This window comes from Scaptodrosophila lebanonensis, unplaced genomic scaffold, assembly GCF_003285725.1.
Source record: "Scaptodrosophila lebanonensis strain 11010-0011.00,11010-0021.00 unplaced genomic scaffold, SlebRS2 tig00000085-arrow-pilon, whole genome shotgun sequence".
NCBI lineage: Eukaryota > Metazoa > Arthropoda > Insecta > Diptera > Drosophilidae > Scaptodrosophila > Scaptodrosophila lebanonensis.
In genome coordinates, this window is record NW_022060564.1 from 563,606 (window position 1) to 579,097 (window position 15,492).

Here is a 15,492-nt window from a genome sequence, read left to right on the forward strand (position 1 = left end):
GAAAGAGAGGAGAGCAAGAAAGAGAGTGATGGCAATGCCCATAGTAAAAAGAAGCGTGAGCGCATAGATTGGTGTTCTCTGCCACTGACGTCACAGCAGGTGTATGGCTATCCCTAGTAGTGGTAATGCTCTCACTGATTTTGTCGTGTAATAAATACAACGATCGAAATTAAAAAAGACAAATAAAATTGAAATTGGAAAATGGCAAATTGTAGTAAACAAACCTTCGCTGCTCATATGGCTAGCGAGCGCAATGAGAGCAAACAAATCTATGTACTACTACTAAATGGCGCTACCTTATTACTTTTCTTACCTGATGTGTGGGGAGTTAAATCAGCTGTTGTGTTGGGTTTCAAAATCGTGTTCAACATGTGCGAAGCAACAACAATTAGAGATGAGCAAGCTGAGTAAGCTGCTACGGTGTCACAAGTAACAACTGTGTGAAAATAAATAAAAGCAATTATAATCAGTGTTGCCAATTTGGCTTCTCCCCGTCAAATCTGGTTGTATTTAAAATCCTATTGTGGAAAACATTTGTAAATTGCATCTTTATCTTCATTGCGCGTCAATTGCAAGGTTATGAATGTAATTATTCTTATATTCTACAAAGTGGCGGGATGTTTCTCTAAGAGGTGAAGAATAAAGTCTTAAAAATTGTCGTTATTTTGAAAAAAAATTTAACTGTGTTTTTCTTCCTCCTGTATCAATATCTACTTGTATAAATACATTTTAAAAATGCACACACTCATACGTATTTAGTTTAATTAAATATATATACGAGCACACACAAAGTTGCAGTTAATTCATCACCGATTTGCCGCGTATAATTTTGAGTGAGTAGGATATTGAGACATTATACTATATATGTCTTTCGCTAGCCATACTCTGCATCGAATTTGTTTGATTTCAAAACGCAGGTTATATTGGTAATGAGGCTGGGTGCATAGTTTTCACACTCGAATTTGGTTAGAATTACACTGACCTTGGAATAAATGGATGTTGAATAGTTTTAGGATTTGATATATACTATATCCTTAAATATCCTTTACCTTACTCTCAGCGATCCAATGTGCTGGCAATAGGAGGAGTAGCAGAAGCGGCAGCGTGTAGAGACCAACCATTGTGAAGTTACTGAGCTCCAGTAATGAATTCATCTAAATAAATACAATTCCTATGGTTCTAATAAACCGATTGAAATGGAGCGTTACTAATGGTTTTTTAAAAGATATATTTTCAAAATAAACTTGTACTTTAAAAAGAATTACTGGTCTGGTCAATAATGATCTGGATCTTAAAATCTTATTCAAAATCTCACATTGCTCTTTGAATTCCCTTATATTTGATACATAAATATTATTTATTTACCATTTGATTATTATATATATTCATTGATTTTCTTAGCTTTATGTTCTTGGTCGTCATACTTGTAGATGTCTTGATTCGTTCTCAAGAAATATCCGATCCTCTTTGAACATTTTATACATATGCCATTCAGAACAGGCGAAACACCCGCTTGATTTCCGGATCTTATTTGTGCGCAGCATATTTAAAGTATTGGAAGGGATGTGATACAGCAAATCCTCCCCTTCATAAAGCTACGCTATCTCTATAATAATTGGCATAGAACGCACAATTAATATAATTGTACTTTGACAACAGTTTTGGAATGATGTGGTAATGAAAAATGGAAATAGATCCATTAAAGTTCCATTAGTCCCGGTCCATTTCAAACGACTTATTATTAACACATAAAATATATATTTATTTAGATGAAAACATTACTGGAGCTCAGAAACTTCACAATGGTGGGTCTATACAAGCTGCTGCTTCTGCTACTCCTCCTATTGCCTGCACATTGGATCGCTGAGAGTAAGGTAAGGCATACTTTAGGATCGAATATCTTATTAAGCTATTGCTAAATATATTCAACATCACTCTTTCTCCAGCTTGATGCAATTCCAACTAAATTCGAGTGTGAAAACTATATGCCTACATTTGTAACTAATCTGACGTGCGTTTTGAAATCTAATAATCGTAATCAGACGGTGATAGATGCAGATTTTTTTGTAGTGCGCGAGCTAAATAATACCTCAGTGTTGTTATCTTTCCGCGCAATGATCGGTAAATCGACGCTGAAGTACATGAACAAACATTTCGACATATGTACTCCCACAGGTCTAAATGTATTAGAAGAGCACGCTGTAACGCGCATTATCCAAAACGCAGTAAGAAAATCCGGCAACATTCTAAGCGACTGTCCATATCAAAAGGTAAAGGGTAAAATGTTCATATCACTATTTCCAATTCTGATACTATCGGTTTTTATCTTCTTTTATAGAACAAACATTACTATGTGCACGACTTCAAGGTCGATGGAGATTTAATTCCACAATACGTTCCCGAAATGAACTGGACGTTAACTGGAGACCTCTTCATAAATCGACGCAAAACGATACGCTTTGTGGCATTAGGTCGTGTGGTGAAGGTCCGCAACACATCCGGTAGAGTTATACCGTGAATTAACTATGTTCGTATTTTGGTATTGTTGGCTCAATTACTGAGTACCACTTAAGAGCCAAGGATACAAAACTTTGTCCGTCTAAATATATTTTAGGGAGTTGGGAACCCTTTTAGTTTATCAGCATTCCATTAAGGCGATGTTATATATAAATTGTTATGGAATCCATAACGATTGCACCCAGCAACTAGTTTTTTCAAAAACTTCTGTTGTTCGTATATTTTACTTATGGCATTTCCGATGGAAAAATAATTAACTCTAGTATATGTATGTGGCAAGAGTCGCGATCGTTTTCATTAAAACGCTTTCGTCAAGTCGCAAAGTCAAGATCGAGCACATCATTCATCAGAAGTAGCCCTTTATGATAGAAGATCTTCGTAGAAGGTTAATTTACATATCAAAATTGACTCTCGCTTCTTTCTAATGCATCAATTTAGTTTTAAATCATTCTACGGCGGTTGTGGTCTCATTTTTCTAAGCTGGCAGCATTTTTGTCGCGTTTCAAAGCTGCCTGCTATATTATGCAATGTTGTATTTCAAACTGCAAACTATTGTACTTTGGTATGCTGTGAATTTAAAAATTACGCGAAATTTATACTTCGGAAGTAAATGTGCTCTTACAGTTGCGTCTATTTATTAACTGTTCTCGGCTTAATAGCAGTTTTAAATTGTTCATTTTATTCATCTATTTGGGAGTAATAATATCTACCAAACCAGCTGACCGAAGTTCACCACTCCTGACATATACACACATACGCTTCTCCCACTATTACCACTGTATTGTAAGTGGTGAACATTGTGCGATAGCAGCCGAAAAGAGAATATGAACATTTTGTGATGGCAGTTGAAAAGAGAATGCGGAGAATGTTGGACGGATGTCGTGTGTTAGAAAAATCGGGAAAGCGTCGTTCGTCGGTCTTGTGCTGTCGCGTGTGTGTGTTTATAAATTAAATGAAAGCCAGTTGTAAAATATATCTTGAAATATGTGTGTGCTTAATATTATTAAATAAAAGTGTGTAATCTGCAGTGCTTATATACAACAGCAAACACAAAAAAACACGAATCGTGTGTACAAGTGAGTGCCAATTGCAAGACAAAATGGCTGCATTTCGACGCATTTAATGCGCGCACTGCAACAACAAGCACAACAGCAGCAACAACAACAAAACCAATAACAACGACAAAGCATAACATACACAAAGCAAACGTGTAAGTAAGAATGTGTTTGTGTTTATGTGTAGCTTATGAAAATAGTTTAATTAGCGCAACAAAGTGCAAAGTGGCAAGGAGAAATATTAGCAAACAACAAAGAAGGAAAAATCGTGTAACGTTTTATAGAGTAAACAATTGATATATTGTCCGCAGCATTTGTGCATAAATAAAGCCGACGCCGCCATGTCCCTGTTTTGTACATTTTTGTTTGTTTGTCATTCTCATGCGCAGCAACAATAACAAAAATCAACTAGAACGCATTGACCAAAAAAGAGTGAGGGAGGAGACGAAGCAGGAGAAGCATAAGAAAGTAATAAAACATGCATGCAATGCATTTCGTTGCGTCTGCGCACTCACATTCTGTTTCTCGCTCACACTTGTGCGTGGCATGGCGCTGCGCTCTCTTGGCTTATGGGCTCTTTTGCTGAAAGAGTGAATGAGATGCACATATGCTGAATGTATTTGTTGTTGCCATTGCTGTGTGTTTGTGCGTTTTCTTTCTGCTTTTATGCTTTTTCAATTTGAGAGGCAATTGAAATGTTGTTGCTGTTGCTTTGCCGTGTGTGCGTGTGTGAGTGAGTGTAGAGTTTTTGTTGCTCTCTGTGTGTAAACAAATGCATAAATAATCAAAATTAAAATATGGAAATAGCAAAATATGTCCAAGCAACCAATTTGCATCTGCAAAATAAACAAAAAGACAAAAAAAGCAACGACACAAACCGCAACAATAAAAGAGGCTGGATGACTCACATACATACACACGCATGCACACACAAAGCAACAGCTGCTCTTGTTTGTTGTCCAAATAGTAGCAGTTTTTACCGAAAAGGTAGTCAATTTTAATGCGTTTTCCATACCTTGTCTACTTGCAGCCCTGAAACAACGACATTAATAGCAATAGCAAATAAAACCAGCATCAACATACACATTTAATTTTCATTTCTGTCGCGCTGCATTTTTCTTGCTTTTATTTTCATTTGTGTACGTGTTTTTCCAATCTTTTTGTTTGTGTTTGTTTTCAATGTGAGTTTGAAATATGCGCGCGGAAAAAATTCAATAAAAAAGGCTAATTCATATAAATCATAATAATAAATAATATTAAGAAAAAAAAGCAGAAAATCGCCAGCGTACGTGCCGCGTAAAAAGAAAAGGGGAAAAAATTATAGTCGCCAGCAAGTCGTGCGTGCAAAAATAAGAGTGCATTCAATTTTTATGGCCGGTGTTGCATTTAAAACGCTTACATGTGTGCGTGCGTGTGTTTCGTCGTCGCTCTTTCCCAACGCCATGGCCAGTGTATCGCTATAGCTATAAATAAAAAGTAATAGTAGTAGTAGTAGTAGAAGTAGCAACTTAAAAAACTACATACATACTGCCAACAGCAAACACAACAACAGCCAACAACGGGAAACATAGACGTAGCAGCAAGAACAACAAAAACTGCTGAGTAACTTCGAGTTCTAAGATTCGTCACGTTGGAGCCCATTCGCATATAATGTCATCAACATGTGGATTAAAAATGGTTTTCATGTCGATCATTTTCATCATCATCGTAAATGGTGAGTAACGAATAAATCCTTAAAAACGAAAACAGCCACTTTAAGTCACACATTGTCTGCTAAAAAATTGGTGCCAAAGCTAAGCTGCATATATTTTTTGGGGATGCGAATGCAATTCTAAGTATTTATATATTTATTTTGTTATAATGTATGTTTATATTTATGTTTATATTATATTTAGTATTATTTTATTATTTTTAGTAATATTTTTAGATCAGAATGTCATGCAATCCATCGAAATGATTTATTTGCATCTTAAAGTATAGTCTGATTTAGATATCGAGGTAACATATACAATACAAATTTCGACCTAAAGAAAAGTAAAAATGGCATATTTTCCTGGATTACAAGAATCAAAAATGAATATTTTTCATACAAACAACGGACCTTGTTTTTCCCCTTTAGGGAATTTTCCGTTAAGAATGTTTGTAGAAATATAAATCAAAATCGTTAACAAATAATGAATGTATATTTACTCCTTTTTTTTGCAACAGTAATTTACTTTTTCACAGCACTGTTTAAAAAAGTAGCATACAAAAAATGTGATGCGTAATGCAAAAATTTGCTGACAAGCACAGACAGCATTTACAACACGCAGCTGGGGTTGCCTCCCCACTTGACTCTCAGACTGTGTAATCAGTACAACAACAATTATCAACAATAATATCGTTGGTTTATGCGCGGGGGTTACGGGAATTCTCGCATTACAAATGACCCATAGACAATAACATTGAAATAAATGCCCAATCATGCAGAAATTAAGTTAACTTTTTCACAAAAGCAACAACAAAAATAATTAAGCACACAGTAGCAAGAGAATGGCTGAAGATAGGGTGGAGTGGAAAGCGAGGGTTGCTTTGGGGTTGCCGCTCTCATAATTTTTAGTACCCACTTTTCTAATTATTCGGCATTGTTCTGCACAGCCTCTATGTATATAAAAACATGTGTGAGAGTGTGTATGTATGGATGAGTGTGTGTGTGTGAGAGAGAGAGAGTGCTGCATTTAATTACACTGCTTTATTTAGAATCCTAGGCTGGAGCAACCTGGAACAGAAGATTGATTAGCATGCCTTAAGGGTTCTTATTTTCGTCAGCAATTTCTGTCTGGGGTGCGTTTTCACTTTTTATTGCCCTGTCTGCGTATAAGAGGACTTTTATGCAAATGTCCTAAAGTGGAATTTTCGGAAATCTAAAGCAAAAGTGTCTGAAGGCTTTAAAACAAGCAACAGACAATTTGTACGTATATCTTATTTGAATGCAGTGTGAATTTATGTCCGAGAAATTCTCTTTGAGAAACAAATCAATAAATACAAAAAGCAAAGTAAATAAATACAAAAAATTATTAACAAAATAAATTTTGAAAAATATTTAAGCTATACAAAATAAATAAATATTCTATTTAAAGATAAAATTTAAATTTTAAAAAAACATCCAAAATTAAAATAATAAAAACTAAGTGTATGTATATCCAACAAATTAAACAAAACAAAAAAATTCAAAGAAAATAAATTGTTTCTAAAACTTATGTGTAATAATTACTTATGTGTAATTAATTTAAATACCTTAAAAGTATTTTTAAAATAATTTGCTATACGTATTTATGATGTTGTCCATATAATAATTTAAATAAAGTAATATTTGAATAATATATTGTTTCGGTTGTTGAATCATAAAAATGATGACTTCATAAATTAATAAAATTAATATAAATATCAACCAATTAAGAATAGAAATGCTATAAATTGCCCACAGAAGTTTTCTATAGAGATTTATTATTTTTTTTAATTGAATTAACATTATATTTCTATCGCACAGATTCCATTATATATTGAACCGAAAGGTCAACTGAATTAATCTGCAAATCAAAGCAAATAAAAAAATGCATATATTTTCATTAAATTAAGCGCATTTAACGTTAAACCAAGCTCTAGTTTAGGGTAAATATGTATTTAAATATGCATACATATATAGTACATATACATGTATATGTATTTGTATGTATGTATATGAATTATCAACTTCCTTCCTCCACATTTTTAAAGAACGACCACCCGTAGCCACTCAGTTAGCTAATCAAGGCCAGAGAGCGTCAAGAACTTCAGCACTAAGAAACGATTTCTAATGAAAAACCAACGAACCAGATATATGACTAAACGTGATTCAGTTGCTGCTTTTCAAGTTGAACAAAAAAGTGCTGGTGTTTTTGTTATGACCGCCCCAAGTGCCAAGGTCTGCCGTAACCAGTTATGATGGTTTTTTTCTTTCTTCAATTTTATGTATATATGTATATATGCATGTTTATGTGTAGATGTATGGATCTTAGCCTGCACAAAGCAAGCCCATTGTGAAGTTCATCCCAAAGTTTCACTGCTAATTCGTAAAGCTAAAGTAAAAATGCTTTCAACAGCGAGTTAACAAATGTCGCAGCTTTATTTTTTGCAAATTAGCTTAAATGTTATAAATGTTGTTACAAATGTTGATAAAGTTCAACCCGCATAACAAGCTCAAAAATGCTTCAATGATTCACACAATGAGTAAAACTTTCTTACTAATAGCAACAACAATAATAAGAGTGGGACACAAAAAACCAGCCAAAGAAGAAGAAGAAGAACATGAGAAATGAAACGAGTAGTTGCTGTAATTGGTGTTGTTGTTGCTGATGCTGACTGTCTGTCTGGCTATCTGGCTGTTATTTGTTGCGCTTCCGTTGCTCCGTTGGTCAATTTTGAACTGAAAGATAACCACAAGTCAAGCGCACAACAAGTGCTCTCCGAAAGAAGGGAGCGAGCGGGTGGCAGAGAAAGAGAGATTTGAATGTGAGGCAAGCTTGCACAGTGGGTCAAGTTATGTAGGGAGTGGAACAAATATTCGAATTATTATTATAAGTATTATATGAATTTGCCTTCGATGTTGTTTTCCACTTGTAGGCAACTTCTATGTAACTATTGCAAAAATATAAATAAATAATAATAATAAGCTGTTTACAAAAAAAAAAAAAAAATTTCAAAAATACCACAATTGCAATTTCCCTCGTATTGCAAAAAATGCGATCAATATTAACGTCGTTTTTTGCCATTATATCTAACCAAGCCCCTGCGCCTCACCACGAGCTTATAACTACAGTCCAAAGGTCCTTTTATGTGCTTGGTTTTTGAAGGGTAACAGCTTTTTGCACATGAACCCAAATATTACGTAATGGTCATTAGCAGGCGCACAAGACAATTTATGGAGGTACAACATTTGGGCAGAAATTTCGTTTATAAGTTGGTTGCCTTTTCAACCACTGTACGCGCTGGCTACTGACCACTGACCATTGATTTTTGGTACTGTGGCTGTTGCGCTCGTGTCTGTGTCTCAGTGTGGCGCGAATTTTGTTTTTTTATTATATTATTGTTATTATTATTGGGCAGCCCAGGCAGATAGATAGAGTTGCTGATATGTAGAAAAGATATGAACGCACAAGACATTGACCCTCGGCTGATGAGAATATATACATACACATGCGCGCTCGAACTGGTAGTGTGCGAAATTTCTTTGGCCGGCCCATAGTTGTAGAACCGGTTTCTTCACATACTTGCTGTTATTCTTGTTGTTGTTTTTGGTATTGTAGCTGCCGGCTTGGCTAATTAGCTGATGTAGTAGTTGGTTAGTTAGTTGGGCTTCTGTTGTGTTGGTTGGATGTCTGTTTGTGTCTGTTGTTGCATGTGTTTTGTAATGTTCACTAAATGACGCTCAAGAAATTAGCCGAACAGCTTTTAATTGGCATAGTTTCAGTGTTCTTGCTCCTCTCCCTTGGCTACGTACTATACGAGAACAAATAAAGAAAAGAAACACTTGTTACGGGTCTGATATAATGATTCGCTTTTAGCTTTAAGTAAAAGGTCAACATCATCTTCATTTCCGTTTCGTAATCTTCCTAGGTACATACTATACTATACGTGTCGAACTGTTTATCAGAAGTCCAGTGACCATTTATGGCGTTTTCTGATAGTGACACACCAATTGACATAACTTCTATTTTGACAAATTCTGCCGTATTCATTTCGCAATAAAACGAAAACATTTGAACTTGGAGAAATACAAACATAAGTTCAAATGTACCTATGGAGCATGGATAAGATAATGGAATTGCAATTCGAAATTCGTCATGCATACATACTATATGTATAAATAAGCTGGAACGCACGAGACTTTGCCATTAATTGTATTTCTTTATTATAAATTGGTGTACTGCTTTTTGTGAATTTGTTTATGAATGTAGAACAAAGAAATAATTTTCGGGGCATATGAGCGACACTTCTTAATCGTCTGGCACTACGGAACGCGAAACTCGCTTAAGTCGTTGCAGGAATCCAGGAAACTGGGCCTCTGTTCTTGGATGTGGTTCTCCTTGACGCATGTTGTCCCATTCTCTTCCAGGGTCACATTTCATTTTTGTGGGTGGCATAGATAATTAATTAATTAATGATTCCAAAAAAAGTATTCTCTGTACTGAAATTTTACATATTTATTATTGTGGATCATTCAAAATGTAAATATATAAACATTTTCTTCTAGGAGTTGCAATTCGTTAATTTTTTTTCATTTCTTCTCTTTCTTGGAATTGAGTTGGATATTTTCATTTACAAATTTAATAAATAATAATGCTGAAAGGGTATTTTGTGGCATTTCCCTTGTTCACCTCACTAAGTTCTTTCTTTACTTACTTGTATCTTAAAATAGAATAACGTATGTAACTTCTGCACTCATTTAAGAATAAACAGAATATGATAAGTACTTATTTAAATAAACATGTGGTTATTTATCTGTATTGCTACTTATAATTGCTGGTAGTATGTGTTAAGAGATATCGCATTTGCTAATCATTTAGCCATGTGTGGTCGAATAAACCAGCAACTGGCGGTCCCATGAATCGCGGCTCTACACACCACAGCAGCAACTGCACGGAAGCCGATGTCATTTTTTTTCTTGATAAGCAGCTGGAGAACAGAGCCAGCCGATAATACTTACACATTGAGGTACATACACATTTATGTATGTACGAGAAAATATGTACATTTTTGATCAAAGTGAGAATTCTAGGAAAGAAAAGAAAAGTTACTTTATTTGCAAACAATTTCATTTCGCAAGAACTTTATGGGCATTAATCATAAATCACATATGTGGCATGCAACAAAAGCACTACACCATGTTGAAATCCGGAGACTGACAGAGATAGGGAGGGGGTGGGGAATTGATAGGAGGGAGGCAGGCAACATACGTTGGAGACATTTATAAAAATTTCTTACTTTATTTGCTGTACGTGCCAAATTGCAATGAAGACTAACATTGACAATGATACTTGTACAACAACAATAATAAGAACCCCACACACACACAGTTGCTGGTGTTGTAGTTATTGTTGTTTTGGGTGGCCCATAAAAGTGCGTTTCAATTTTCGGCTTCCTATTATTTTTAAAGAGGATTTCTGCTTATGATTGACTGTTTGGTACATGGATCGTATTTACTTGTTTGTTTTCTATACATGTATATATACATACATATATGTATCTATGATTGTGTATATATATATATGTGTGTGTGTGTATGTGCAAACATAAAAATGCCACTGAAATGTGTTACAGAAATAACAACAGCAACAAGAAAAACATGTGTTGTTGCCACAATGTTAACAGTTAGCAGCCAAAACGCTCAAAATTGCATGCCACTGACATTTATTGTTTGCGTGGCAATACTTTGCGAAATGTATCTATGTATCTGGTGCATGCGGGTCAGTGGCGAGGACTAGTAGCGAAATTGTTAAAATATGAATGGTTTTATAAATAAGAGCATTAAGTAGTAGAGATTACTATATTGTCATCTGAAATTCCGAAAGAATAGACACAAACCTGGTCAAAGTTATTTATTTCTATTCGTAATAATAAATGAGATTTAATGTATCTCTGTTTTGGAATAGAGATAGATGAATAGATTTTTAGCTACTAAACAAATACTTATTTCTCAAAGAATCCTTATAAGTTAAATAAGTTTTATCAATAACTAAATCTGATAATTAAAAGGACATGTTGCAACATTTTTGATTCCCATTTGGTGTAGTGCCTTCAATGCCATCTCATCACTGAATTTTATCAGCATTGTTACATCAACCACTTCCGTTTAGTTTTCTGAGATACCATGCATGAGTCTTTTTTTGAAGAATTTAGTTTACAATTTCGCAACAATATACATATATTTTTTCATTAAAATACTTACGATAATGTATGGATATAGCCGTCCACTTCCCTCGAATGTAATTAAATTGAAATACATTCGTATGAATTCGTGTAACAAAGAATGCTTTTGAATTCAAAGCTGCCTTCATTTCCAGGTAAAGGTCTTTGAAATGCCATACATATTTGAAACATGAATTGCTGTCGCAATAATACTCGCGATTGGTGTCATTTGAACTCCATGGAAAATGCTAAAATGTGTCAAGTTTGGAAGCAGCCCTACTTTATACAGCTATAGCTATATCTTCAGAACACATGTATGTATATAGATAAAGAATAAATGCGAAGAGCGTTTCGGTAATGTGACAAGTTGGTTTGGAAGTAGCCCCTCTTTATAGCTCAGGTATAGCTTCAGTATACATACATAGATATGTGTATGTATATAGATACAGAATAAGTAAATAAATTTGCGGAGCGAATTTCGATAATTTGGCAAGTTGGTTTATGTAATGCTAAGTACCTTATTATAAGCACCATACAGCCCTCGTTTTTGTTCCTAGCAAATATATGTATATAGGTGTACGAGTATATATAAATCTACAATTTTCTACCCCATATATAGATATATGGGGTACACACATACATAAATGTGTGTGCATAAATCCTTTAAGCTGTCTGAATATGTCAAGCGCATTGCGACAGCGCCACCACCAGCGCCACCGCATGGCGCTTAAATTGATGAGTAGCTTTAATAAAAGGGCGTGACTTGTTGTAAATTGCTTGCTGAGCTGTGAGTTGTTACACGTGTGTGCGTCTTACCGGCTCTGGGTGTGTGTTTGTGTGTGTGTGTGTGTGGTGTGGCAGGTACCACTGCAAACGATGCCACAGACTGACAGCGATTGCCACGATGATTGCCACACCCGCACTCATTGCGACATCCCATTGCCATTCCCATTCCCAATTGCAATTTTCAGTTAGCGTTTTGGCAGGCAACGTGCTCACATCTAACCAACCATCCATCCATCCATATACACATATATGTACATACAAACATAAATAAAGAAGAAATAAAAGCAAATGTGAAATGTGATATTTTTTATTGTTTGTCGTCGGGGCGTTTGCAGAGTGTGCGCTACAAACCGAAAAGGTCGACCAATTGGTTTGCTTGTTACCGTCTAAGTGAGTTAACGCAAACATTTTTTTAATTCGTCTACGTTGTTTGTAAACAATTGAGCCAGCATTTGAGTTTCATGTGCAATTTTAAAGATTCTGCTATTTTGATAGGATTGCCTCCTTTTTAAATTAAAAGAAGAGTTCATGCGAAGCTTAAAATATATATCGTCACTCTCACCTCAATAGCCCATTGATGGAGTTAAGTTTGTAAATCAAATACAATTTTAAAACTATTCATTCTAAACAAAAGCAAGCTTTAAAACATTGCTCAAATACTGTGTTTGGATCGACTATCAATCAAAAGCTATTACAATTATGTACTAATATTCCAAAAATGTGCACCAATACCTTTCAAATAACATACCCACCATCTCGAAAGGTGACTGACAGCTTAACTTAAGCTTCTCAGAAGTTACTCTTTAATTTAATTAAACATAGTCTAGACTAAGATGCTACATTTAATTAAAAAGACCACCAAACACAGAACTTTCAAAACAGTCATTTCTAAATCGAACTTAACACACCATTCTTCCACTCCCAAGAAACCGACAGCTTCTAACAACTTTCGGGCTCACCAAGAAAATTTGGTAGCGCATTCATTTTAGTCGCACTAACTTAACCGCCAAACTGTGTTCGTCAAATCATTTTCGAGCCTATTTTCCATTCTGAAGTTTGACATTTTTCGCTCGCTTGGCGCCGCAAGCTGTGAAGCTCCCTGCGCCTAGCCCCCCACCTGGTACGCACACGCATAGTCAAGAACACCTGGTGGGTTGTGTGGTTACTACCCTGCGGCTGATGCTGAAGGATTTGGCTGCTGTCATTTGACTATGACTCAATTAAATGCCACTCGCAACTGTAGCGGGCAAAGGTTTATAGCTTTGTTGATCAGATTACGGCGTGTGGTTGCCGCCTGCATGTAATTCAATAACAATGCCCCTCCAACCAATTGTCAACTTTATGCGCACATTCATATAAAAATGCCTCTAAATTAGCTTTTATGTGCGAATTATGCCGCCTCATTATGCCAAATGGCCAGGACCAAGTGGCAAGTGGCACGTAGCAAGTGGTAAGTTGAAGATGACGCGCTCATACTCGTTCGACACACGAAACTTTGCCGCAAAGGAAGCAAACAAAAAATGTTTTAATTTAATTATTAAAGCCACAAACTTGCAGACAGACACAAATAAACAAACAAACCAAGAGCGAAAAAACTGCAGACAAAGGCATAAAAGTTTTGTTTATGGCGGCTTATGGAAGAGAAGAAAAAAAGGCGCATATAAACAGACGTATAAATAAAAAGTAAGGAAGCAGCAGAGAAATTTGTGTATATGAGAAAGTCAAGTTGCGTTATAAACAAACAAACAAATAAGAGAAGAAGAACGGACGCAGCGGAGTTAGAATAAACGAAACGTCGTGCAGATACATAATGTAGAGCCGCAGATATAGATACAAACATATACATGCAAAGGGCAAAGAGCCAGTATATAAAGCAGGGCAAGAGCACATCAAACTATCTTTGGCAAGTCGACGTACTTATGCTCTTAGAAGGGTGCTGTGGTAAAAAGCTATGTACCAGATAGACAATAGCATTAATTATATGATCTAAATGAAAAGGAAGCACTAGAATGTTCAAGTAAACACACAAAGGCTCAAATACACGCTTCATAATTCCATGATAATTAAATGAGAACAACATCCAAGGTACTTGGCGATTAACGTACTTACTGTGGTACCTATAAAGACCATTTCAAATTTTCTAGTGAACTGAAAGGCAGACAATTATTATTATATAAAAACAAAAGTTTATTATAAAATTCGTTTTCGTTTGTATTAAAACAAGGTTCCGATTACACAATGTTTGAGAGTTGTACCAATGAGTTGTGGCTTTCGAAATGGGACTATTACGCAGGTTGTTTGCCTGTCTGAACAAACCTTAAATATACCTTTGAACCCAACAATTCAACAAAGGCTTCCGATTACACAGTTTTCTCAGTTTGGTATACCCTTACAGGATAGTGTGTGTGAGTGTAGTGGCAAAGCACTTTTTCGTGTTGGCATTCAACTCATTTTGTTGGCATTGCGCTCAAGTGCAGACAGCTCGAGAGCTGGCAGCCCAAATAAGTTCTTCTTTTTTCGGCAGGGGTGGTGAACATATTTAACACACAGATGCCAAAATATGTGCATATTTACGGGAAAGTAGATACCATTTTTATTTTCGGTTACTGGCAGCTCTAAGCAAACTCAAGGTGCGTGCTAGCGAGTGTGTGGCACATTAATAAATGTATTTCATTTTCATTTGCCGCAAATAGTTGCACGTGTGGCGGCGGGAGTAAGAACTTTGGCCGCATAAACAAATAAAAGCCACGCACCAAAGAAACTTTTCAATGTATTTGCCGCCACCAACACCACCAACGCCAATACATTTGGTTGTATCTTTAAGGAAGCTGCCACTGGTTTTGCTGTTGTTGTTGATGTTCCTACTACTTCATTGTGCCATTGCTGCCATTGCTGCCATTTCTGCCTTTATGCGTTTTTCCACTTTGTCTGTCTCGCAATTTTCTTATTGTTGTGTTGGGGTTACGCCTGGGCTGTTTGGTTGGACCTGCGTTTGGGTCTGGAACTGGAAATGTCTCTGGATCTATGGACTGGGTTTGCGGCATTTCCTTTTATTTTTATTGTGTCTGCGTCGAGACATCGTCGTTGTCGTCGTCGTCTTCGTCTCCTTCGCTACTGTTGTCGTCGACATTTCGTGTAGCATGCTTTTTTGGGCATTATTGTGTTGGTGTGGCGTGGCGTGTCGTGGCGTCTGCAGCTGTGCGCCCAA

The 15,492-nt window shown here is 36.0% G+C and overlaps 2 protein-coding genes across 3 annotated transcripts in view; both read left to right on the forward strand.

Annotated features, from left to right (window-relative positions):
• The first annotated feature begins 1,802 nt into the window (after positions 1 to 1,802).
• Positions 1,803 to 2,518, forward strand: LOC115626542. The gene is made up of 4 exons (XM_030521920.1): positions 1,803 to 1,874; positions 1,947 to 2,121; positions 2,176 to 2,270; positions 2,339 to 2,518. Exons 1-4 carry the CDS (start codon positions 1,803 to 1,805, stop codon positions 2,516 to 2,518), a joined length of 522 nt encoding a protein of 173 aa, XP_030377780.1.
• An 882-nt stretch (positions 2,519 to 3,400) lies between these two features.
• Positions 3,401 to 15,492, forward strand: part of LOC115626402 (disintegrin and metalloproteinase domain-containing protein 10) — a 148,347-nt gene continuing 136,255 nt past the window's right edge. Inside the window, exons 1-2 of one of the 2 annotated variants that reach the window (XM_030521765.1) lie at positions 3,401 to 3,727; positions 5,110 to 5,286. In XM_030521765.1, the coding sequence (XP_030377625.1) occupies positions 5,223 to 5,286 (64 nt within the window). In that variant the 5' untranslated portion in view covers positions 3,401 to 3,727; positions 5,110 to 5,222. Of the gene's footprint in view, positions 3,728 to 4,825; positions 5,287 to 15,492 lie in introns of those variants that run through there. The other variant, XM_030521764.1, reaches the window with a different exon arrangement.